Source organism: Lutjanus erythropterus, chromosome 10 (genome assembly GCF_056507025.1).
Source record: "Lutjanus erythropterus isolate fLutEry1 chromosome 10, fLutEry1.hap2, whole genome shotgun sequence".
In the NCBI taxonomy this organism is placed as follows: Eukaryota; Metazoa; Chordata; class Actinopteri; order Lutjaniformes; family Lutjanidae; genus Lutjanus; species Lutjanus erythropterus.
The window spans coordinates 3,341,995-3,367,111 of record NC_139326.1 but is presented as its reverse complement, the minus strand read 5'-3'; the positions used below and the strand labels follow the sequence as shown (position 1 = coordinate 3,367,111).

General features: G+C 41.0%; 1 protein-coding gene across 1 annotated transcript in view; it reads left to right on the top strand.

Annotated features, from left to right (window-relative positions):
* Nucleotides 1-25,117, top strand: part of hmcn2 (hemicentin 2) — a 106,473-nt gene that overhangs the window by 10,729 nt on the left and 70,627 nt on the right. Inside the window, exons 5-21 of the mRNA XM_084727892.1 lie at nt 5,700-5,871; nt 5,981-6,087; nt 7,845-7,965; nt 8,049-8,312; nt 8,426-8,570; nt 9,561-9,682; nt 10,650-10,922; nt 11,932-12,073; nt 12,381-12,508; nt 14,324-14,437; nt 14,809-14,967; nt 15,053-15,247; nt 18,538-18,633; nt 18,767-18,894; nt 18,977-19,121; nt 20,143-20,255; nt 23,591-23,750. Coding sequence (XP_084584018.1) covers nt 5,700-5,871; nt 5,981-6,087; nt 7,845-7,965; nt 8,049-8,312; nt 8,426-8,570; nt 9,561-9,682; nt 10,650-10,922; nt 11,932-12,073; nt 12,381-12,508; nt 14,324-14,437; nt 14,809-14,967; nt 15,053-15,247; nt 18,538-18,633; nt 18,767-18,894; nt 18,977-19,121; nt 20,143-20,255; nt 23,591-23,750 — 2,584 coding nt within the window. The remainder of the gene's footprint in view (nt 1-5,699; nt 5,872-5,980; nt 6,088-7,844; nt 7,966-8,048; nt 8,313-8,425; nt 8,571-9,560; nt 9,683-10,649; nt 10,923-11,931; nt 12,074-12,380; nt 12,509-14,323; nt 14,438-14,808; nt 14,968-15,052; nt 15,248-18,537; nt 18,634-18,766; nt 18,895-18,976; nt 19,122-20,142; nt 20,256-23,590; nt 23,751-25,117) is intronic.

Sequence of the window (25,117 nt, the reverse complement as noted above, 5' to 3'; positions counted from 1 at the left end):
AAGTCTTCACACAACAGCTCATTGTCAGCTCGACGTATCAAGGTCTTTACGCTCCTTAAACGTGACTGGTTATGATCAACGAGAGGATAAGCTAACAAGAGTGCGGACAAGAAAGCCTCGCTAATGTGCTGTCAAACTTGGAGCTTGATCTGTGCTCCTCATGGTATGATGATGCCATCCTTTAGTCATCGGTCGCCTGAAGCGCTGATCAAACATGAGGGTTGTGATGCTTTAGCTTCCACATAATGCCTGCTGTGATGTCTGCTTGCAGAAAGAAAAAGGGTCTGAAAGAAGCATGTAATGAAGAGCGTAGGATCAGTGGTGGGTAGAGCACTGAAAATCTATACTCAAGTACAATTACTTCCATAAAAAATGACTCAAGGAAAAGGGAAAATTACCATTATACAACATTCTTCAGCACTCGGCCTGCAGCCGTGTGCCTACGACTGAATCACAGCCGTGATGATATTCAGTTCATTGCCTCTCTTGTGATATTGTTTAATCTGAGAAACTTACTCAAGTGAAAGTAAAAAAGTACCTGGGATTGTATTACAGAAACTTTCTACATTAAGTGTTAAGTTAAGATAGTAAGATTCTGAGATAAAGAAGTAAATCCTAACTAACTTTAGGACAAACTAACTTTATCGTATGTCAGCCCATCTTATCTCAGGTGTGAAAATCTAAAATACTCAATCAAACATTACCTATCAACTGTAATCTAGCAACTGATGCTGCTTTACACACAAAGCTAAAAATCAAAAATAAAGCAAAAACAAGAATGTGCACTTAAATTAAAGTCAGATGAGTTAGAGGTTTTGGTAACGTCTGCAGAGAGGTCCAGTGTTCTTTATGGTAAATTTACAACAACAATAATGTGGGAGATTTAAGACAGAGAGTGGGGTCATTTCTGTATAAAAGCAATAAAAGAGCAGCCATATGGATTAAACAAGTTAGCTAACACTACCGTTAGCCACCATTAGCTGACACTACCATTGTCTACTGCTGCCGTTAGCTAGTTAGTAAGTTAGCTACTACTACAAGTGGAGAAGTGAAAATGAGGACAAATACTAGACAGCAGTTGCTTGTTGATCATTTTGAGGATGGAAGACTATCGGCCCATTGTGGCCACTAAAATGAGACTCAGTGGGCTTTTCTGCTTCTGTTTTCATTTTAGAGAAAACAAAAGCAAAACTGTCTTCTTACTCAACAGCATTGTAATGATTATACCTCGAAGGTCAAGCACCTGTCAGAACTGAGATTCTATCTATTGTCAGATATTTGTAACAGTGGAGAGCCACTGAGGGACATTATTGTCTTAGTAATGATTGTATTTTGCCATTAAATATAATCAAACTGTCAACCATTATGTCAGGCTTTGGGTCATCTTTGCTCTGAGTGGTGGAATGACTCATTTAAGACGTGAGTCTCCTGCAATCCGAATGTGTCAGTGTCTGACCTCATCTGGCTTCTTCAGCTTAACCGATTCAACAGGAAAAGTGGAAACAGCCAGCTGTTTCTGTCCGTAAATGATCCTGCATATTAGTCAAGTTGATTCTGTGGAATATAGCCACTGTTAGCTAACAGAACCGTTAGCTAGTTATTAAGCTAGATACTACTACAGGTGGGAATTAGTGAAAGTTAGGACAGCTTGACGGTTCTCCTAAAGTTAAGAGAGTTTATTTAAGATGTTGGGAAGTTGGATGGTTGTGTGTAATACTCATTTCCTATCTTTACTTAGGATAGGAACATTCGTTCATCTATTGGACATTTAAATGGCAAAAGTAGCAAAGTAGGGGTGCTGCAATATACTGGTGTTGACAATAACCATGTTACTTAAAAATAAAATATTAATTTCATGTTAATAATATACATAATATTGTTTAAATAATCCAGAACCTCTTAGATTACTCGAACAAAGAGTAGGAATGCAGTTTTAGAAAAAGGAACACAAAAAGTAGTCGTTCCAGGAAAAGCTATTTTTTTTTTACTAATTTGTACTCTTGTAACTTGTGACTACCCACCCCTGTGCAGAATATGACCAGTTGTTGTGTGTTTCTACAGTAGAAAGCTGCGGATACACTCAACTCCAGTGTCTTGAAGAGTCATTTATAACGTTGTCCTTATGGTTTCCTCATTACTTGGATGCAGTTGTAAGTTAAGGGGCTGGTAATGGCTGTCAGACATAAAATGAAACCCAGGTAACATTCATCCTCGTCTTCCTGACGGCGCTAAACAAAGGCGCCGTCTATGTTGTAGCTGCCTCTGTTAGTACAGGCCAAAACCTCAACAGGTGTGTCCAAACTCCCACAGAGAAGGAGCAGGGGGTCCATCTGGGACTGATTCTCTATAATAACCTTCATTTGTAGCGGGACATCATCCTGCAAATGTGGCCAGTTGTAGTGTTTAAACCTGAGTAAGGCCTAAGCTGACCGTCCCCCACTGGGAGGTCTGGAGTCAAGCTGTTAGCTTGTCCACGCATTTCTTCCACAGGTAATGTACCTGGATGACATGAGGGGAATACAGCATCAGCCTCGGCTAACCCTTCCTCTCTGGACCATCTGTCATGCTGCTATGAATAGCAGAGGGGGGTCCTTCCTGTAACAGCCCTGCGAGCTCGTTCAACTGAGACACGCCGGATGAGGTTTCACAGGACTTAAGATCCTCCGCATTCCCAGTGGTTGAGACAGGGAGTGGCTGCAGAGCTCAGCGTGCTCCTCCAGACCCACCGTTGCCCCGGACAGCGAGTCGTCCTCATCGCCGCGCTCCACTTCCTTTCATCTGAGGTCTGAGGGCAGAGCTGTGCCCACTCCTCTCTGCGCTCTTGCATAAGAAATCGGCTGTATCCCGGGGCAGATGTAGGTCACCTCTTAGCAGTTTCCTGCCCTGCTGGTGATGGCTGCACATGTGGCAGACATTACAGCTGTTTCCAGTTGTAAAATGGGGAGAGGAACCAGCTGCTGTCAGCACCCAGTGGACCTGATAGACAGAAAAAGCGGAGGCCTGATAATTAAATTATCAAAGGCTTCCCTTGTTTCAGTTTGTGCTCGTTTTTGTGAATGCCTTAAAACTTGTTGCCGCTGGCTGAGTCTCCGAGAGCCGGCAGAAGACATGTTTTCGCTTTGTTTCATCACAAGACGCAGCTCAGCCATAATGTCTCTGAATATGAGGTCAAAACAAATACTAGACAGCAGTTGCTTGTTAAGCATTTTGAGGATGGAAGACTATCGGCCCATTGTGACCACTAAAATGAGACTCAGCGGGCTTTTCTGCTTCTGTTTTCATTTTAGAGAAAACAAAAGCAAAACTGTCTTCTTCCTCAACAGCATTGTAATGATTATACCTCGAAGGTCAAGCACCTGTCAGAACTGAGATTCTATCTATTGTCAGATATTTGTAACAGTGGAGAGCCACTGAGGGACATTATCGTCTTAGTAATGATTGTTTTTTGCCATTAAATATAATCAAACTGTCAACCATTATGTCAGGCTTTGGGTAATCTTTGCTCTGAGTGGTGGAATGACTCATTTAAGACGTGAGTCTCCTGCAATCCGAATGTGTCAGTGTCTGACCTCATCTGGCTTCTTCAGCTTAACCGATTCCACAGGAAAAGTGGAAACAGCCAGCTGTTTCTGTCCGTAAATGATCCTGCATATTAGTCAAGTTGATTCTGTGGAATATACCACAGTTTAAAGGTCCAGTTTGTGAGATTTAGGGGAATTTATTGGCAGCATATCATCACTGTCAGGTGGAAACTTCATATCTCCATATTATTATTTTTTTCCTTTTTTTTTTGGCCATAAATCGATGCTATTGGTCCCCCTTCACATCTGCCTGTGGGTATTAAACGTATTAAGGTATTAAAAAGAGCTTAAACTTAACGACACTGTGGTTTTAAAATCACAGGTTTTTTTCATTTCCTGAAAAGTAACTGTTTTGGCTTTAACGATATGAATTGTTTTTCTCACCATCGTGTAAAAGCAGTGGATATCCACAGGATTGCAGTTTTCCACAACTGCCGGAATAATTACATTTTATTGAACTTTATTGCAGGAAACTTAAGGACTAGAGCAGTGTTTCTCAATCCGGGTCCTCAGGTACCACTGCTCTGCATGTTTTAGATGTGTCTCTGCTTCAACACACCTGATTCAAATGATCAGCTCATCATCAAGCCTCTGCAGAAGCCTGATAGCAGCCTGATCATTTGAATCAGGTGTGTTGGAACAGAGACACATCTAAAACATGCAGAGCAGTGGTACCTGAGGACCTGGATTGAGAAACACTGGAACAGAGCGATGCATAATGTGTTTGGTATGTAAGTGAGGGGAAAGGAGCGCTAGACTCCAGTAGAAGACTACAACCTCTGGTGAGATCGTATCCCTTTCAGAAGGTTTGTAATCCAGATTTGAACTGCAGTGTCTGTTTTTGGAGACACTGAATGTCTTCTGTGATATTTTATCCATTTTTCCATGTTAAAAACAGTTGTTACATGTTGTTAGCCATCCACTGGCATATTGGTCAAGTGGTCGTGTGGTTAATGTCACAGCAGTACACACAAAATTTCTCCTTTACAGTGATAATAAGTATGTTTTCATTTGTATATAATAGAGGGTGACATTTTTTCAGGAATCTTCAATGGGAACGGGAGTGCGAACCATAATAATAGGTCAGTTTTATTACATGTTAAAATGTGGATAATGACACGGATTGACGGGAACGGGATGGGACGGCAGTCATTTTTCTGGGATCGGGACAGGACAACAATGTTTTTGTAGGAGTGAAAAGGGACAGGAGTGAAAATGCACTCCCCTATCACCCTCAAAATAAGGACCCTGGTGTGTGCTTTACCTCAGAGTGAGACATTTATATCTACATCTTCCATGGAGTCCACTAAGTTGCACGCCATGTTTCTGCAGTAACCCAGAATGGACAACCTGACATGACAGGACAGGTCTTGCAGCGGTCTGGTGGCTGCAACCAACCAGAAACCAGCCACCAGAGCAGACAGGAGAGAATAAAACAGCATAAAAAAAGACAGCAGAGCTACTAGCATAAAGTAAAGAGAATGACATTTATTCATATTAGAGCTGCATATTTACTTATAAAAATGTACCTGTTGTTGTTTTGATTCCCGTCACGCCCGCTCCTGTTGACTTTTTCTCTGTCAGTCTCTACCGCTAGATGCCACTAAATCCTTCAGACTCGTCTTTTCAATGTATTCCTAAAACAAAGGAACCCTCTCCCCCGACACATCCACCACTGCTTTCTATTCTGAGGAACAAGACTTATGATTCATGAAAGCTGTGCTGCAGGAGGGGGACTGCTGCTGCATGACAGACTTCCACTGTGAGAGACACTCCTCTGGGAATACACGCTCGAGAGTGCAGAAAACTGTACGTTATCAATTTGACAGTCGAGCTGCTTCACTTTTCCTTTGTTTAGGCAAAATCCCTCAGAGGAATACTTTTGCGATGAAAGAATACTCCCAAAGACGAGGAGCAGCCTGCTGCTCGGGCTGGGACGGGGTTTGTGGGAGAATTCAGGGAAAAGGCCCCAGTCTTGTCCTTCCTGTCTTTCTAAGTTAAAGGGGGATCCCTGAAAGTTTGACAGGTGTCGGCCTCGTCCACAGATGAATGTGTCTCCCCCAGTGTGATATGTAGCTCCGTTATGGTTTTGTGATGGCGTGTTTCTCCTCCTGCCAGGTTTTAAAGTGGGTGGAGGAGACTGTCCAGGCCATGAAGGTCCACCTGCTGTCCTCCAACCATGACAGTGCCCAGGAAAACAAATGGGAAGTGCCCTTTGACCCCAGCCTGCGAGAGGTCACCATGTCACTCAGTGGACCAGCACCACAAATCGAGCTCAGCGACCCCTTCGGTAAACTCTTTAATCCTGTTTTCCCTCCTGACATATTAATCAGCAGTATTTAAACATGAGAAGACTTATTTGACATTGAAAAGTTGATGTTCTTGTACTCTTTTCTCAGGTCGTGTAGTTGGTGTAGATCAGGGCCTTAAAGAGCTGTTGAACATTCCCAACTCTGCTCGTGTTGTCAACCTGAAGTTCCCCAGACCTGGAGCTTGGAAACTGAAGGTTCTGCTCTGCTGAAAATACACACACTTAACAAAAATGTAAACGCAACACGTCTGTTTTTACTCCCATTATTCATGAGAAGAAGTAAAAGAGCTAAGAGTTCTTCTGTGCACACAAAAGGTTTATTTCTCGCAAATTTTGATCAAAATTCTGTGTTAGTGAGCACTTCTCCTTTGCCAAGATAATCCATCCACCTGACAGGTGTGACAGATAGATGCTGATTAAACAGCAGGATTATTGTGCAGATGTGCCCTGGACTGGTCATGATAGCTTTCAAAAGTGCTTGGATTTTGGATTAAGTGCTTGACTATATTGTCAGTGATATATAGGATGCCAAGTGTGTTTACAGACAAGTTGGTTCTGATCTGATTTAATGTGATGAAGTGACTTCATCATTTTAAGTACATGCATATACATATGTAATTTACCACAGTTGTAAGATGCTAGAAAAGCTTGAAAATGCAACTTAAAAATGCATGCAAAGTGCTTAAATTTGACTTTGGAAAAGGTGTGGGAACCCTGTGGTTAATGGAGTTGCCTTCGTTGGTTTGGTTGGTTAAGTTTAGGCATGAAGGTTAGGGTAAGAATATCAGGCTGAGCCAATCAGAAGCAGAGGAGGGCAGGTTATGACTTTGCCCTCCTGGGAAAAAAATGTGGTATCTGGAGCCCAGTGTGAAACAGTCATAGTTCAGTGCCTAATAAATGTCTTTTTTCAAGTTCAAATTCATAATCCTGCTGTTTAATTAGCAGGATTATTGCCATGCCTTTCAGGTGGATGGATTGTCTTGACAATTGAAAAGTGCTCACTATAGCCCATTTTACACTGGAGAAAAAAATGCACGAACATCTCGCTTTTGTCCTCAATGAGAAAGAGTACAATCAGCAGTCATCCCTGGGTGAACATGCTAATTTTTGCCTTTTGTAGCAGAGGCAATGAAGGCTTGTTGCCTCTGTTGATAAGTGTGACTCTTTTGCCCCTTTTCCCTCCACAGGTGTTGCTTGGTTTGACTCAGTGTGTCAGCTCAGCACAGAAGAGTTTGCACCTGCTTGAAGATGTGTGTCTAACTGGCACACACTCATCTTAAGTGGCGCGGCTGTGAAACGGTGCCAAATTAATGTTCCTGCAAATTCTTACAGTAAAAGTTCCCTGTTTTTTTGTTAAAGGCTTTTATTATAAAGCAGCAGAATCAGAAAATGTTGGGTTTTCATCAGCAGTAACGTAAAACAGCTCCTATACAACTGAAAGCGAACATGAACAGTAAAATAAAGCAAATACCTGAAAATAGCGAAGACAGGAGAGACAGTAAACTTCAAACCACAGAGATTCGGTTAGAAATTACGAAAGTACTGAGCTGAATACACAGAGACTTTTAAGAACATCTTTGTCTCTGCTCTCCTGCACTGAGTCGCGGCTTTCATCACAACACAACAGAAAAAACACAGAAGGGCAAACTCATCCATTGATCTATTGCAATGGGAAAGGAATCAATCGCCTACTTTTAGCAGGTTTATCCATGATTAAAAGAAATGAATGCACTCGATGATTTTGGTGTGAAAAGGGGACGACACAGATTTTAGCAAATTTGTGAACAGAATTTGAGGGAAGATAAACCTTTTGTGTGCACAGAGGTCTGAGATATTTTACTTAAATTCATGCAAAATGGGAGCAAAAAAAGTTGTGTTCATATTTATGTTGAGTGCATGTTTCTGCGACTTCTTCATAAAAATAAGTTAATACTATTTCTTTCTTCCTAAAGGTGAGCTGCAGTGGGCGTCACACTCTGAGGGTAACAGGTGTCAGTAATCTAGACTTCCGGGCCGGCTTCTCCAGTGTACCTGTGTCAGAGTTCAACCACACCAGAGAGAGGCCAATAAAAGGTACCAGACAAGTTATTGTCGGCTTGTTTGACTGAGAACACATGTAGAGGATGACCTCGTGACAATCTGTCTTTGTCTCTCAGGACTTCCAGCCCATGTCTTGCTGAAGTGCACCGGCCTGAAGCCTCCAGGTCAGCTCAGCCATGTGGAGCTCGTGTCCGGCTCTGGACGCTCCTTACGCACCATCCCCGTTCCTCTGCCCTCCGACCTCGGCCAGCAAGGACTGTGGAGTCTCCCGGAGTTCCGCACCCCCTCCCAGAGTTTCTTCATCAAGGTGACGGGCAAAGACGAGGAGGGCTACCGCTTCCAGAGGCTGTCCAGCGTCTCCTACACCAACATCGTCCCAGGCAAAGACAGCCCCCTTCCTGCAGACACACATCCTTAAATCCACTCTGCAGCGTCTCTCACACCTCATCAATCTCTCTGCTGACCTTTAACCTCCGTTTCCTCCCTGGTGTAGATCCCCCAGTTGTGACCATGCCTGATGTGGTGAAAGGCTACTACATGCAGCCTGCTGTGATTGGCTGCTCAGTGGAGAGTGACATCCCCTACAGGCTTAGATTCACCAGAAATGGGATTACAGTGGGAGAGGAGAAGTCCTTCCAGTGAGTCTTTCCTCTGTTTGCACAGCATTCTGTAACATTTGCTCGCCTTCCTTCAGTTTCCTTCAGATTCCTTCAGCTTCACACGCCTGTTAGCTGCTTAAAAAAAAACGCTAATCAGGTCACTCACGACTAGAGGTGGGAATTAATTAAGTACAAATACTGTTACTGTACTTAAACAGATTTTTCAGGTATTTGTACTTTATTTGAGTAATTATTCTAACAACTTTTAACAAATATCTGTACTGTCCTGACCTAAACGGATGAGAGCAAGATGAAAGAGATGTAACAAGAAGAAATAAGACAAAAAAGATGCAACAAGACAAAAAAGAAATGAGATGAAAAAGACATAACAACATTAAAAAGGACATAGAAGATGTTACAAGACAAAAAAGTTGTGTTAAGCCCAAAAAGATATATCAAAATGAGACAGACAAGCAAGGGATGCTTGGCGGGACAAAAATGAGTCTCAGTTGCCTTTGCAGAGAAACAGCCGGTAGAAATGTCCTTCAGAGGGACAACTTTTTAATTTTATACTTTGAGTACATTTCAGAGCCTGTACTTTTACTGCAGTAAAGAAGTTAAATATATACTTCTACTTTTACCAGAGTTTTTTTCACACAAGTATCTGTGCTTCTACTTGAGTACAGAACACTTTCACCACCTCTGCTCACTACTCATTCCAGTGAACACGTCTGTGAAGAATTAGTGCTGCCAGAGTCTTGCGTTTTATTGGCTCATCTGTCAGGAAACTGGTATACACAGTCAATTTTGTGAACATTACATATTCGATTGTGTCATCTTGAGAAATTAACAAAGCGCCTATTCTTTTCTCGCTCTGCTTTGAATTATATTCATGAAGTGAAGCTGACTCGTGGTGAAAACTATTCCCAGTGTGTGTGAGCCAGAGATGCTAATTGAATGTGACGCAAAATAGGATCTTGTTGCTATTGTCGTGCTGCAGCCAACCAACCAGGCGTGTCTTTGTATCAGGAATTCTGCCATAGGATCATGGGAGATTGCTCACGCGTCGGCTGAAGATGAAGGCCTGTACGAGTGCATTGCACAGAGCAGCGCGGGACAGGGACGGGCCTTAACACAGCTGACTGTTAGAGGTAAGTCAAACACACATATCCAACAATACATGCACACATATGCTGCCTTCTTCATTGTGGGTGTGATTAGAGACAAAAAAGACATGGTTAGGGTTGGGAAAGATCATGATTTGGATTAAAATTATTACTATCATGACGTCTTTTGCAGGTCTATTTTTCCTTTGTAGACAAGCTAGCGAGCAGGTAATGTAATGCAGAAAATGCAAAGTTACAAAAAAAGGTCACTGGGAATATCAACATTTTCCTCAGATATATTATAAAATTAAAAATAAAACTCTATATATGACATAACAAAATATACTGCCTTGCCAACCACCAAAAAATGAACTTTCGTGGCGTCTGCCGTTTCTGAAAACATCAGTGAACGCATCACAACTCATGAACTCAGAGCTTAGAGAAACTTTCCCTTTTGGAGGTCATGGATTCCACAAGAAGGATTGTTCATATCATGGGTGTATTAAACACAGGCACATTTTCCCCATTTACAATTTTTCCTAGTGGCCACGTTTGGTTATGCGACAAAAAACATCCCTATGACCCAAAAAGCATCGTCCCCATGAGCCACCGTTATAAAAGAGACATCTGTAAAACTTTCCACAAAAAACTACTGGACATATTCAGCGGGCCACATGCGCTGAAAGGAAACCGGAAAGCTAGAAAACTTTGCATTCTGTGTGTTGTGTTTAATACATCCATCGCTCATATGAACTCTGTTGAACACAGTAAACACAACCGCATTTGAAGGCAGCAGTATATCTCCTCAGATGTTTCTCCTGCATACATCACAGTCTCAGCGAGGCTTTGAAATGAAGTCCAGCCATTTTTTTATCTCAAATTCATGGCTAAAACATCAACATGATACAGAGCATGCCAGTACAAACATTTCTATTTAACTAAACTATGTCTGCTGCACTGTTTGTTCACCGCTGATAACGCCACTTTGATGTTTTGGTTTCCACTAATACAGAGCCTCCTCCAGTCCTGAAGCCGGCAGTTAACATTACTTCCTCTGTGGGAGGCGTGGCGGTGCTCTCCTGCCAGGTGGAAGGCTCCATGCGCCACAACCTGACCTGGCACCGAGCGGGTCGTACCATCCGTGCCCGTGCGGGGAGGGTGAGGGTGCTGCCTGACTCATCCCTGCAGATCAGTGGGGTGCGGACTCAGGATGCTGGCGAGTATCACTGTGTGGCCACCAACGCCCACGGAGACACGAGAATCGCCGTGTGGCTTCTCGTCCCAGGTACGGTAGCGCACACGATACCCTGCAGGTCATCTGCTTAAACGCTTAACACACCGGGGCCCCACGGCTCCGCTCAGGCCGCCATCATCTGTTTTCCATTATTGGCTCAGTCTCCTCGCAGTCAGATTGAGCCACTTCCTCATCTGCCAGATTTGATGCATGTTGAAACGTGTGGCTTCTCTTGTGAGGATGTTTGTAATGAATTTCAAAAACAGCCAAATAAATGTTTCCTCACTACAATCCCCCGCTCATGAAGTCAGACATGGAGCGCTGGCTGATGCATTGCAGGCCTGGGGAGTAACGGACTATGTAGAACAGGATTACATAATTATGATACAAAAAAAGGTAAAGGTATTCCATTACAGTTACAGAACCAAGAGGTAATCAGATTACAGATAGATTTAATAAAAATGGGGATTAATAACAGGATTACAATTTTAAAATACATTTTTAAATTAAGAACGATATGCTGTCATGCACACATTACACAAATGGTCTTCAGTGATACCAGCTGATCTTAAGTCAGTTAATTAATTATTATTATGGCTTCCAGTGAAAAAGTACTTTCACTTATCTTTGAGTATCACAGTACAGTGACAGTTCAGCTGTGAAAATATTAGGGATGTGCACGATTACTTGACTATACGATTAAACTTCCCCCACCCTATTTGTGTACAATCCTGGTTCGCTGTTTGGTCCACCTCTAGCCAAGGCTGCAGCGCCGACAGACAGCAGCCCCTCTCTCTCCTCATTAATGCCCCGATGGTCTGGATGTTGTTATCAGCGAAGTTGGACAGATGACAGCTTGCAAAAAGCACGGGTTGTCAGTATTTTGATGTAGAAAATTAAAATGAAGTTGAATGTAGGCTGTGTCAGAATAACTGAGCTCAGATCAGAGTTTCCTGTTGTTAAACTTGTGATTGGGAGGTCATAAATGACATCATGCGGCGGTGGTGACAAGGCCCTGAGTCATCGTCAGCGTTCTGCCTGTGTTTGACTCCGTTTGCAGAGGCTCCTTCTGTGGTAGTTCACCCCCAGAGCCAGGCCTTCTCCCGAGGGGACGAGATCCGCCTCGTCTGCTCGGCCTCCGGCTCCCCCCCTCCCCAGCTCTTCTGGAGCCATGGAAACATGTTCCTCACTAATCGGCCGAGGTAAGGGAGCTCTCAGCCCACTCAACACCTCCAGCACAGAGGTCTCCCAGAGCCATTACATTCCACTTTAACGACATGCATGATTGCCACATCTTGTTTGTATCACTGCGTAGATTTACATCTTCTGATTTAAAGTCTTGTTTCCAAACCACAAGTACTGTTAGATGTCGATGTAAAATACATATTCAAAGACAAATTTCTCTCATGATACTCAAGAATAGCAGAAAGGTTTTGGGATAAATTTTACAGCTGCACATGTCATCACAAAGAGTCAACAAGCATGAATTCTTTCGATTGCATGATACAGGCTGAGTCTAAACCAACATGGCGTTCTGACAATCAGAGGGGCCCTCCCAGAGGATGCTGGGAACTACACATGTTTGGCAACCAATGAGGCTGGGACTGCCTCGCAGTCTGTGTCACTGACCTTTGCAGGTAAGTGGGTACAGTCAGCAAAGATGTCAGGTTGAGGATGCCAATGTGAAGAAACAGAAAGACAGTCTGTTCTTATTCCCAGGTCATTAAATACAGTGTCTCGTACAGACACAGACCCTTTAGCGTCTGTATGAGATGCGCCTGGCTTTCAAGTAACTTTTGTGTAAATCCATCAGCGTCAGGTGACACAATACATTCACCCAGGAAACCATCGCCTGGCTTTTGTGTCTCATGTGACATTAAAAGACAATGTAATCAAAAGTTTTACGTTACAATATAAAGTTACTTGGTGTGGCGTTGCGTTACATTACGTTTCACACATAATAAAACTTTAGATACCTTGGACTATGTAACGTAATGACTATGTAACACAGTGCAGTGCAACTTAACATAATGTAGGCTTGGACAATAAAACAGTAGCAATGTGTACCAACACTTCACTGCACACACACTTCAGAAAATTGTTCAACAGTTTCACTTGTTAAAAATAGGTCATTACAAATTATCAATAATTATCAATATTGACTGAAATTAAAAATTTTATTGTGATATATTTTTCATCTGTATTGTCCAGGAGTAACAGAGGAGTAACATGACATAGCATAATGTAGCGCAACGTAATGTAACGTAGAGTAACAGCATAATACACATATGATAATGTAGCAAAACATAGTACAGTGTAACATAGATTAACATAACGTAGCATAACATAATGTAGAGTAACATAACATAAAGAAAGGTAACGTAGCATAACATAACATGGCATAGTGTAACGTAGAGTAACAGAATGTAGAGAAACGTTACATAACATAGCATAACGTAATGTAGTGTTATGCAGCTTAGCATAATGTAGCACAACGTAGTGAAATGTAGAGTAACGTAGCGTAACACAGAGTAATGTATATGTATTGCAGAGGTGTGTAACAAAGACGTTGGTATTTGATGACCTGGGATGAGAACATTTTAATAATTATCCGTTTTTCATTTGTTTTTTATTTTCTGTTCTGAATAACAAGACTTCAGACTTTCAGACCTCAAAGAAGGCAGCATTTTTCTGTCCGTGTCGTTGGCTGTTCTTCAGGAGGGAGCACTCGTTTTGAATCAGTCTGTGAGTGACAGATATCCAGTGTGAGCGCTGCACCAGCTCGGAGTAGAGCTCATGCGAGTGTGGCCACATGCTGCCCCGTCTCACACAACGGGATATTTCTCTCCTTGTTTTGCGAGCGCTGACAGTTGTAGGCCTGAAGTTTTCGTCATGGCATGTCAGTTAGCGTTCGACAGAAACCTTGACACTGATGGACTGTGGCAGCCTCTTCCTGGGGCGTGCTGGTATTATACACACTTTTGTGTCTGAATGTCATTTTTAACAACATTGATCTGTCAAGGCAGTGAGAGGCTTGTAAGATAGATCATCTCATCCTTTCAGCTCAGCTGTCTGCCTGTTCCCAAAGCATCTTTCCCTTCTCTGTTCGAACAGAATATGTGTGAAATATAAGCTTAGGGGTTTTTTTCACCTCAGGTCTGTTTTGCAGCATTTATTGGTTTAAGCCAACATTACTTTTACTATTATTTCTATATATGGTAGCAGTACATGCAAATCTGGTAAATTAATGGAAGCCCATTTCTTGGCTTTATTTTGATATAGTAAGTCATTATTTTTCACTACTGGGTCATGTTTTTTTGAGATTCTAAGTCCTTTTTCACGATACCAGGTTATTATTTTGAAAAAAACTTCTGATTATAATGACTTACAGGATCATTTTTTTTCATAGTAAACATCTATAAAATAAAACTTCTCTCTTTTCTCTCCTCCAGAGGTGCCTAGAATAACAGTGGCACAGCAGACCGTTCTTGTATCTGTTGGTGGTGATGCGACTCTGGAGTGTCGAGCCACAGGAATCCCCGCTCCTGTTGTCCACTGGTTCAAAGGTAAGTTGATGTCAAAAACGATGTATACATAAAACTGACAAAGTAAATACACAGGAAGGCCAGGCAATCCAAAATATAAGAAAAAATTACTAACAATGAGGAAGGAAATATTAAAAACCTTTTACTGCAGTGGCTGAATCATTTAAAAAGCCAACATGTGGCTTCCAGTGGTTGAAACTTTTAAATGATAAGCCACTACAATAAACTGTTTTCTTCCTCGTTGTTACTATTTAAGTCTTAGATTTTGGTTTGCCTTCTTGTTTATCCTGTTTTTTTTTTTTCCATTTTCCAAGATGTTTTAGCACAGAGTGAAACCAGTCATCTCCCTTTCCATGTCCACTAAGAGACCAGTATGTTTTTTGTGTTTCCAGGTGAGCTGGAGGTGGGCTCAGCTCCTTTCGTTGAGCAGGACATACACCGCGGGACCCTTCACATTCGAGGGGTGCAGGAGGTCGACGCGGGTCAGTACAGCTGCGTGGCCAGCAGCTCTGCTGGAACCTCCGCCGGCGCCGTCAGTCTGGAGGTTGGAGGTGAGGCCGCAGTTCAGTTTTCCACCAATAGCTTATTTTTCCCCTCAAAATTTTATACAAAGGAAAATTCACTCTTCTCCCACAGCGGGTCCATTGTTCTCTGAGGCACCGGTTGACGTGACAGCTAATGTAGGAGAGAATATCACCCTCCCCTGCACCGCCCGAGGTTCCCCGCAGCCGACAGTGACCTGGCACAGACAGGACGGCAGGCAGATTCTCACAAGGACAGACAGCCACAGTAGAACAATGCAGCTGGAGAACGGACATCTTCTAATCCAGAGTGAGTTATCCATGAAACACTATCGCAGCGAAGAGCTTCAGTCTGCAGCAGTGCAGGCTAACACAGCTTTGTGGCTGCATCGCACTGACTGGCATGACTGAAATTTTCTGAGTGATTATATATAGAAGAGGTGCAGCCTTTCATATTAGATTCAGCTAACATTTTCTTAAGAGAGGGGGGAACAGGATGTCACTGCCATGTGTAAAGTTACAGTATATAAATGGCTCTCAAAACAGTAAGTATCCATCCTGCAAAAAGCACTTCTGCTCTGTGAAAAAGCATGACACATCACTTTAATGCTTTAATCATTCTGTAAGAGGAGGTGTCCTTTTCTCCAGTGATTTCTCCTTCTTTGTGAGACTGTATATGGAAACCCAACTCCCCTAGTAACAGAAAAAAATCCTGAAAGTCATAACTATGAGATAAAAAGTCAAAATCATTCGATTGAAGTTGAAATTAAGAGATCAAAAGTTGAAATTATGAGACCTAAAGTAAAAAAATCAAAATTCTGAGATAAAACAATCGAAATTGTGAGATAAAAAGTCAAAAACATTCAATTGAAGTCGAAATTATGAGATTAAAAGTCAAAATTCTGAGATAAAACAATCGAAATTGTGAGATAAAAAGTCAAAAACATTCAATTGAAGTTGAAATTATGAGATTAAAAGTCAAAATTCTGAGATAAAGTCAAAATTATGACATAAAAAGTCGAAACTATGAGATAAAACAGGAATTATGAGATCAAGTCGAAATTCTAGGACAAAACAATCAAAATTATTAGATAAAAATCCATAAATATCAGATAAAAGGTTGAAATTATGAGATAAAAAGTCATATTTACATGATTAAAGCATCACAGTTGTGAGATAAAAAGTTTTTTTTATGATTAAAAGGTCATAAGGTTTTTTCTTGACCCTTTAAAAATTGTTCTATTTATTAGCAGTTAATAAATAAACATTAATTATTATGTTTAATTCAGGGCTGCAACTATAAAATGTCAGAACATGGTGAAAAATGTCTGATTTGTATGTATTTGTATGAAACCCAAATATCTAAACAATTACATACAAATAACAAATAATTATATAGTTTAATGATTTGTCAGATTTACTTCCAGAGCAAACAAAAAGTAAGGAGAATTTAAATGTCTTTCTGTTTCTGAAGGTGATCCTTTGTGCTCCTGAGACTAAATGTTTATAGTGCACATATTATTATTTTGGAGGTGTGGACACGTTTGCATGTGCTGCTTCTGTCACTGTTTCCATTTGTGGCTGCTGTCTGACCTAATTATCTCAATCTGTTGCACATGGCTTTATTTTTTTTTTTACCTGCCATTGTTTTAGAAAGTGTCTCCGTTTGTGCTGCGTCAAAGACAAACTCCACCGTCAGTCGACCTCCTGCTTCTCACTTTTTACTTTAATCCTTTAATGTCTTGTCATCACCTGTTTAAACATGGGCCTGACTGTCTAAACACCAGAAGTGAATCATGTTTTGATCTTCCAACATGTGATCTCCAGAGAGAATTTACCGGGTGGGACATGTGTGTCAGCAAGCTGGCAGCTGAGCCAAACCCATTAATCCCGTTATTTTCTATTTTTAACTCTTAATTACAGCCCCGTCAAACCAATATTACCACTTGTTATTGAGCAGAGGACTTAACTGCTATTAGCCTGGACTTATTTTTCTTGATAAATTGTTTTCTTTCTCAGTAAGTGTCAAGATGCCGTTTATCCCAGATGTATGGATTGTGATGTGTTTATAAAGATGTTGATTTAAAGGGGTAGTTCAAATTATTTGAAGTGTTGTCGTATGAGTTGCTTATCCATTCTCAGTGTATTAGCTATTAGCTACAGCAGATGGCGTTGACATGTCCCCCGGTTTGAAGCTGATTTGAGAAGCAGAGATTAGTGCTTTATTTTGCCATCAGACAGTTTTTTTCCAACCTGAAAACAGTCGTTTTATAAACCAAACATCACCACCAGACTCCACTAGAAAAATCAGTAATTTAACCTCACCAAACGTGGAAGTAGCAGGTCTCGATAGGTTACTTTATTTGTGTTAAATTGTGACATTGGTGTTTTAAAACATTAGCTGTAATTCACTAAAGTCACACAATAACACAAATGAAGTAACTGATCGAGGCTGCGGGAAGCCAGTAACACCTGTGTTCTGTGAGGTAAAATGACTGTTTTTGCCAAAGGAGTCTGGTTGCTTTGGAGAGAGAGACAGTGGGTTTCTGTCCAAAAAGGCTGTGATGAAAGTGGTGAAAATATTCTAAATAAAGTGTACACTTAAACTAATACTGATTTTTTTAACGATAGGCTTTTTTTTTGGTGTCTACATTTTGCTGCTAACCTTAGTATTATATTCTCAATGATTCAAATTTGACTGGGTGGTTCATAACACGTTGTGACAACATATATTTCTTGTTGCTTTTTACAAAGACTTAAACATTATCTCAAGCTCTCTTTGCACAATTGGCGTCCTACATTTGCTTCTTTTCCCTCATCACCACCACCAGGTCCACATTCTCCTCCTTCTCCTCTCCTTTGGACCTTTTCCATCCACATAAATATCACTACTGCAAGGGCTCAGTTCTGGCTTAGCTTCACTGTTTACCATTATAGCAGCACAGATGGATGAAACAGGCTGATGACATTTTCTTGTACTGTATATTGACCTGCGTCTTAGCCTATGATTCAGTGCTGTAGGTGTGATCATCGTACGCTGCGCATACAAAGCTTAGTTTATTTAATTTATAAAAGGACAGTGTGTAACGACATTGATCATTTACATGAAATGAAAACATGGTTGCACCAGATTTAGTGAGACACTAATTTCCATCTGTACACATAACAAGCAGATGCAATAAATAAAATATAATGTGCAATACAGAATACAGTAAATGCAGGTGCCTTAAATCATTAAAACAGTAGGTACACACTGCACAGTATGAAAATACAACATGAAATATGAAAGATCAGTGCTGACATGACTGACTGCTTAAGACTGACACTTAAATGATATTGATTTTTTAAAGGTGGCATAACTACATTTTGCTGCTGACCCTGTCCACAGCAGCTCAGCAGCTTTTATGAGTTCTGAACCAAAAACTTTTGTCAGTATTTTATCATTATCACAGAATATCCTGAAATATATTATTTTAGCTGTACTGTCCACCCATAGTGCCAGCCACCTTCTCCTGTAGGTAATTTACTGACTGATATGTAACTCGTCTGAGCTGTCCCTTGTAAGTGTCCTCAGAGCTGGTTTACTGTGTTTGACTGCAGGTGTCTGGCTGGATGATGAAGGGCTGTACGTCTGCGAGGCCAAGAACCAGTTTGGAACCATCAAAACTGAGGCCAGAGTTGGTGTCACAGGACTGGGTAGGCTTGTTTACGCTCTGTTGTCTCTCTGCACCACCATAAATCCTAGACACAATGTTGGCCTTAAAATACTCTCACATTTTCCTGCTCATTAAGTATTTATGTCTTTACTACACACTTCCTTTTCCTGCAGAGCCACCTCTCTTGGCCCACGGTGCCCCCGTCATCACCACTGGCATCGGACAGTCCCTGAGTATTCCCTGCATGCTGCTGGATGGAATACCTCTTCCAGAAAGACACTGGTCCCAAAATGGAAAACCAGTAAGACTGACTGGTATTGAATATGTCACATAGATCATTTTGATATTTCCATGTGACAGTCAGTCATTTGTCTCCTGCGCAGGTTCAGCTGAATGGGAGGATGTTTGTGAGGAGTGATGGCAGTCTTTACATTGAAAGAGCTGTCCCAGAGGACGCTGGGAAATATGTCTGCACTGCAGTGAATGTAGCAGGCTCCATGAACATCACAGTCAGCCTGGAGGTCCACGGTAAGAGAGCATGTTCAAGGAAGAGTCAGACATTTTAAAAGTTTATTTGCTTTCTTGACAAGAGTTAGATGAGAAGGTCAATAACTCCCTCATGCAGCTTTGGCTTTGATGGTCATTGCAGGTATAAGTCCTGCCATTGGTCACTTAATTCAAGCAGCACCGCGGCGTCTGCTGTCTTTGTTTTCAAAGTCCCCTGGAAACAAGAGAACAATATCCAAGTTGCAACCTACACGTTGAAAAAGGCAAATTAGTGCCTGGGATGCTAATAGATAGAACGTAAACAAGCTAACAGCTGTTATTTAATCATCTTAAAACGAGAGCTCTGCTGACGTGCAAATGTTCCACAAAAACAAGTTCCCCCTCAGGACGCCATCGCTGCATCTTGGACTGAGTGTCGCCCAAGATGTTTGTGATTGGTTAAAAGAAATGCAAACGAGGCAGGCTAGTTCAGAAGTGACTTGCAGATGCTCTGGGAAGTCACTGGCCTGGCCAAGAAATGGGTCCAATTGGCTATTGATTAATCAATTACTAATCCATTATTAAATGAATCACCAACTATTTTGATAACTGATTAATTGTTTTGAGTCATTCTAATGGGAAAAAAGTCCTCTGATTTTAGTTTCTTAAATCTAATCTTGTATAATCTTCTCATCCAACTGTCTAACTGTTTCTTTACGTCTCGATGCAGAGACCGTGGCAGGTTTGGGACATATTTTATGGTTTGGACAGTCAGGTCAACAATGTGCTGACTCAGCATGGAAAACAACAATATGTCGATGAGTCGACCACCTGCTGTCATCATAGTGAGGGGCTTCATTTACTGCGCGCTTTGATGAAAGGCTCATTTTGTTCATGGGCTCGTAATGACAGACAGGCCAGATTACGGTTCATCATCAGTTTGTAATGAAGAAATGCCTCGAGCGCTGATGCCGCTGCCTTGCTAAGGCCGGGGATAATGCCGAGGGCCCGCTTCTTTACGGCCAGTCAGACAGCTGTGCTTTGTGACCTACTTCTTCCACAGTGCCCCCTGAGATCCACGCCGGTCCGTACCACTACATAGCCAACGAGGGCGTGGCCATCACACTGTCATGCGAGGCCAGCGGAGTTCCCAAGCCAAATGTTGTCTGGTCCAAGGTAGGCTGTCACACACACAGTTGAAATACACTCGTCTTAATGATTACTTTGGCTGCAGCCCATAAACCCATCGTGCATCCAGTGCATGACTAATTGGCCACTTCTTATTCCCACATTATCTAGTGAGGATCCCACTTGGCGTTCATTCATCTTCAAATTAATCATTGTGAAGGCTGTAGAAGTGATAGCTGCTATACAAGCAGGTTACAATAAAAAATATCAATATCCAGTCCTGCTGTGATGATGTCATCTAGACAGATGTGCACAAAGTATACAAAATACTCTAATATTTATAATATTATAATATATTGTATATAGCTGTAGCCATTATTACCAAACTGAGCTGTTAAAAAAATGAACTTTATTGATTTTGAACTTGATTGATTAGGTGTAGTTTACTGTGATCGTCTTTATCTCCTGTGACAAACACAATTTTAAAGAAAAGAAAAGAAATTCATCCGTTATCTTCAAACCTTTATAGAATTATAGTGGAGTTAAAAGAACAATATTTGTCTTTCAAGCACAGTGGCGTAAAAGTTCCCAAAATATTAAGCACTTACTCAAAAATGTACTTATGTGCAGTACTCAAGTAAATGTACTTCATTACTGTCCACCCCTGGATGTGGATTTTTCTCAAAGTGTTTTGAACCAATCCAGTCATCAGTTCTACTTTAACATAACGTGTCCTGGCTCTTATTAATTAGGCTACTTAAGGTTTAATTTGATTTTGCACTCACATATTTTGCACCAAACGCTCAACACTCGATGATCACTTATTCTGATTAAATTTAAATTAATAAAATAATTCATCTTTTTCTATTTTCCTATTTGCCTTATTTTTCTGTGATTTGTCAGACCACTTAAAAAAACACCACCAGCAATAACAGTTTGCAATCAAGACTTGATTACCCTGACCAGGATGGATGTAACCATGGCAACGCAACTGTATTCCTACTTGACAGTGAGAAATCACTCAGGACTTTATTGTACCTGAGGAAGCTATTTAAAGCCTCTCTTACAGCACCTTCCAGTTCAACACTCGAGTTAGAAGAAAGAGAAGCATCACATCATGAGAAGAAAACCTCAAAGGTTACATGTCCTATATGCATCATCAGTGGACGTTATCACCACATGTGTCATACAGCACTGCACCTCTGCCTTGTTATCTGTGACACTGACTATGATGTGATCATAAAGGCACAGTCTAATGACTTTTATATAAGAAGTTATAACACCCAGTGGTCAGTTATAGAAGAGTATGGGATGTATTTATCGACTGTAGTCATTCAAAGCAGTGATTTCACCTTTTCCATAAAGAAATATATATATATATATATATATATGTATATATATATATATATATATATATATATATATATATATACAGTATATATATATTTTTTTTTTTTTTTATTTATTTTTTTTTTTTTGCAGTAATGTTTATTTTGCCTTTAACAAATTTTGCACCTCCTGTGATTGAAAATTGCAGAAAGCCATATTGCAGTTTTGATAAAATTTCAATTAATTGCGCAGCCCTAACACGAAAACACCATAAAGGCCATTTGAGACATGATAAAAGTCTCAGAGAAAGTTGCTGTGGATCCAGGCTGCATCTTAAGGTGTTAATTAAAAAATTTGACCGCTGCTGCAACAAAAGACCCTCTGAGTCGTATCGCCGAACACTCAAACATCACAAGTCGCTCACTGAATGAATGAGTCTATTAAAAACACTGTCCTTCACAGTATTTCCAGTTTGGTCCTTGTTCTCTTTTCTACAGTGACCTCAAGTGAGTCTGGGTAAGGCCAATCACTGAGCTGGCTGTTTTGATCATCTTATTAATCCTGTTTTTATCATCTGCAGTTCCCCCAGCAGGGTACAACATAAAAGAGGAAACTAGTTAAGATTCCCTGATAAAAAACATAAGGGAGCTTCTCTTGCAAATATTAAAGAATCTGAGCTTTTTCCGGAAGAATAGTCGTGATTGAGGATATTCAACACAACCCCACTGTTCTTTTTATATTTTAATTTACTGTCCTGATAGACACAGCAATATTGGTAATTCTTGATCTGCAGACCCTTAACGATTTAATTAGTTTGGAAGATTGGATGTACTTGGATCCATAGTCAGCGTATCAGTAGATAATAGTCAGCATGCCTCTAGTTAAGCAGAGCGGGGTGTCAGGACACAAGCTTATCAGTGTACTGCTGTGGGTCAGGGTCAGCAAAAAGGTATATTAGCCACAAAAAAGTTTAAGTGTGCATTATATTTAGGATATTTTCATCACTTTACCTCAATGTCAGACCACTTTTTCTGACAGAAAGTTACGATTATGTAAGTTAAATATCGCTCTCTTCAAACCAACCAAACCACATGGGCCAAATCAGTAGTTTTGCCTTGCAGAACACAGGAGTTGCTGGTCTACTGCTGCCTCAGCCAGTTAGTTTGTTTGTGTTATTGTCTGCCGTCAGTGAACCCAAACTATCCTTTAAAACACCAAAGTCACACAAAACCAAACAAACTAACAGATCGAGGCAGCGGTAGACCAACAACTCCTGTGTTCTGTGAGGTAAAGTGACTGATTTTGCCTATGTAGTTTGGTTGATTTGGAAATAGTGATTTTTGGCTTACATAGCAGCGATTTTCTGTCAGAAAGGTAAAGTGATGAAAATATGGTTAACAGTGTACACTTCGGAGGCTAAAAAACTGCTGCTGCTGCTGCTGCTGACCCTGTCCATAGAAATTCATTGCATCGCTTCCTACATTGGTACTCCTGCTGCTTCTCCAAATTTCTGTGCTGACTGGCATCTCCTGTAGGTAATATGCTGACAGGTACGTCCTACAAGTAATCTGAAATATCCCTTGAACTCTCTGGTCTTCCCAGCATTCAGTTAAAAAAAAACAGCATCACGCCAGCTGAAAAAAACAGATGAAAATCATGCGAGAGTAAACACCACTCACCATTACATAGTCAGCATTACTGACTGAGGTCAACATGCTCTTGTTCCCTACATATTGTCAAACTGAACCAGATTTTCCTTCCTTGCTTTTTTCACAAAAAGTACTCTGGAGTCAAGTAAATTTCTTTTCTTGTCAGATAAAAGTGAATCTGTAAAAGCAATTTTGTGTTCAAAGAAAGCAGCGTATGCAGCAGGCTGCATTCTTGCGTGCTCGTATGGGGGATAGAGAGTGAGTTAACGGGGTGCTCTGTAATTACATTAGACATCAAAGGTTGGGCTGTAAACCTTACACTAAGCTGAGTGTCCCTGCGCTGTGGTGGAGACAGCTTTTATCTACGGTATATTCTGTCTGCTCTTATGCCTGCTGTTCCTCCAGGGGAGGCAGCCTCTGCCCAGGGACGGTTCGTCTCTGCAGGCTCAGCCCGACGGATACCTCCACATCCCCCACCCCACCACTGACGACGCAGGCATCTACATCTGCACCGCCACCAGTCCTGTGGGCTACGCCAGCCGAGAGATCCAGCTCAGTGTCAACAGTAAGCAAATAAACCACAGTCGCCCAAACAGAGCCGTGTTTGATTTAACAAAGGCCGACCTCTGTCCACACACTGTGTGATGTTTGACAGTATGACTTCCTGTTTGGAGACGAGGAAACTAAAAAGAAAGGAGGGTCATTACATCATAAAACAACATTCTGAAGCTCTGCTTGGTGCCAGACTTTGGTGCCAGTTCTGTTGAAGCTGATGAGAAACCTGATATATCTTCTTCTGTTGAAGAAATCCCTCCACCAAATGAAAGAACACAGTCCACACAAAAGCAGACTGACTGATTTCTCCAAATGGCCACATTCATTTATTTGCTGTTGGTCTCAAAATTATATCCAAAGATGATTACAGGCATACTTCACAGGGCTCATGGTGAGTCAAATTAAAATGCTCAGCATGGCAAAAAAACAAAAATAAGTTGCAAGTGAAGTGTGATGAAAAAAAAGGCACAGAAAAAACCTCTTCTGATTATTAATGGCCTTTTTCTAAAAGTTTCTGATAACCAGGAAATACATGCATTTGCTGTTTTATAGCTAAGGTTAAAGGTCCAGTTATATTTATGAAGATCTATTGTCAGAATATGTCAGAAGTGGATATAATGTTCATTAATATATTTTCATTAGTGTATAATCATCTGAAAATAAGAATCATAAGAACACAGGCTCTAGATACAGCCTTTTGCATTTTTTACGAGTTTTGCAGCCGCTGTAGGTTCTCTTACATTCTTTCATGCCACTAAATACACACAAGTTCACTTGAGCAAACTTACTAATGTTAGTCTGTTGCTCACATCAGTGCACATGTATATAACAAGCTCCACTCCCTCATAAATAAAGCACAACTTTAACGCAGCTTGCATGCAAATAAATTATTGAATTCAAAGAAAAGTATTAAGTCTGTAGCGTTCAAAAATTAATACTGCAGTTCAAATAGCTGTTTTTAACTAAAAGCTAAGCCTGTTATCCTGAAAACAAAAGCCCACTACTCTGAATATACACACTCTGGATTTTGATTTCGCTGCCTGCCAGACTCCATTAACATATTGCTCAATTTAACATTTATAGACATCTACTCCTTCTAAAAGGTTGTTAATGATTTCTTATGACTCATGAACAGACAGTAACTCACTTGGAGGGCATTTGGCATTAATGTGAACTTTGATAAATGTGAAATGGCCAAACAAAAACAGTTGTTCCGGCCTGGAATGGAAATTTCAGAGGAGAACTTGCTGGCTGTAGCGTCGTTGCCAGAGAGGCCGGTATTTCTACTCAGTATGTTTCTTTAATCTCTGATGACATATTGTGGACATTTTAAGATTTAGTACAGTAAATTTATTAGATATTTCTGCTCTAACATAC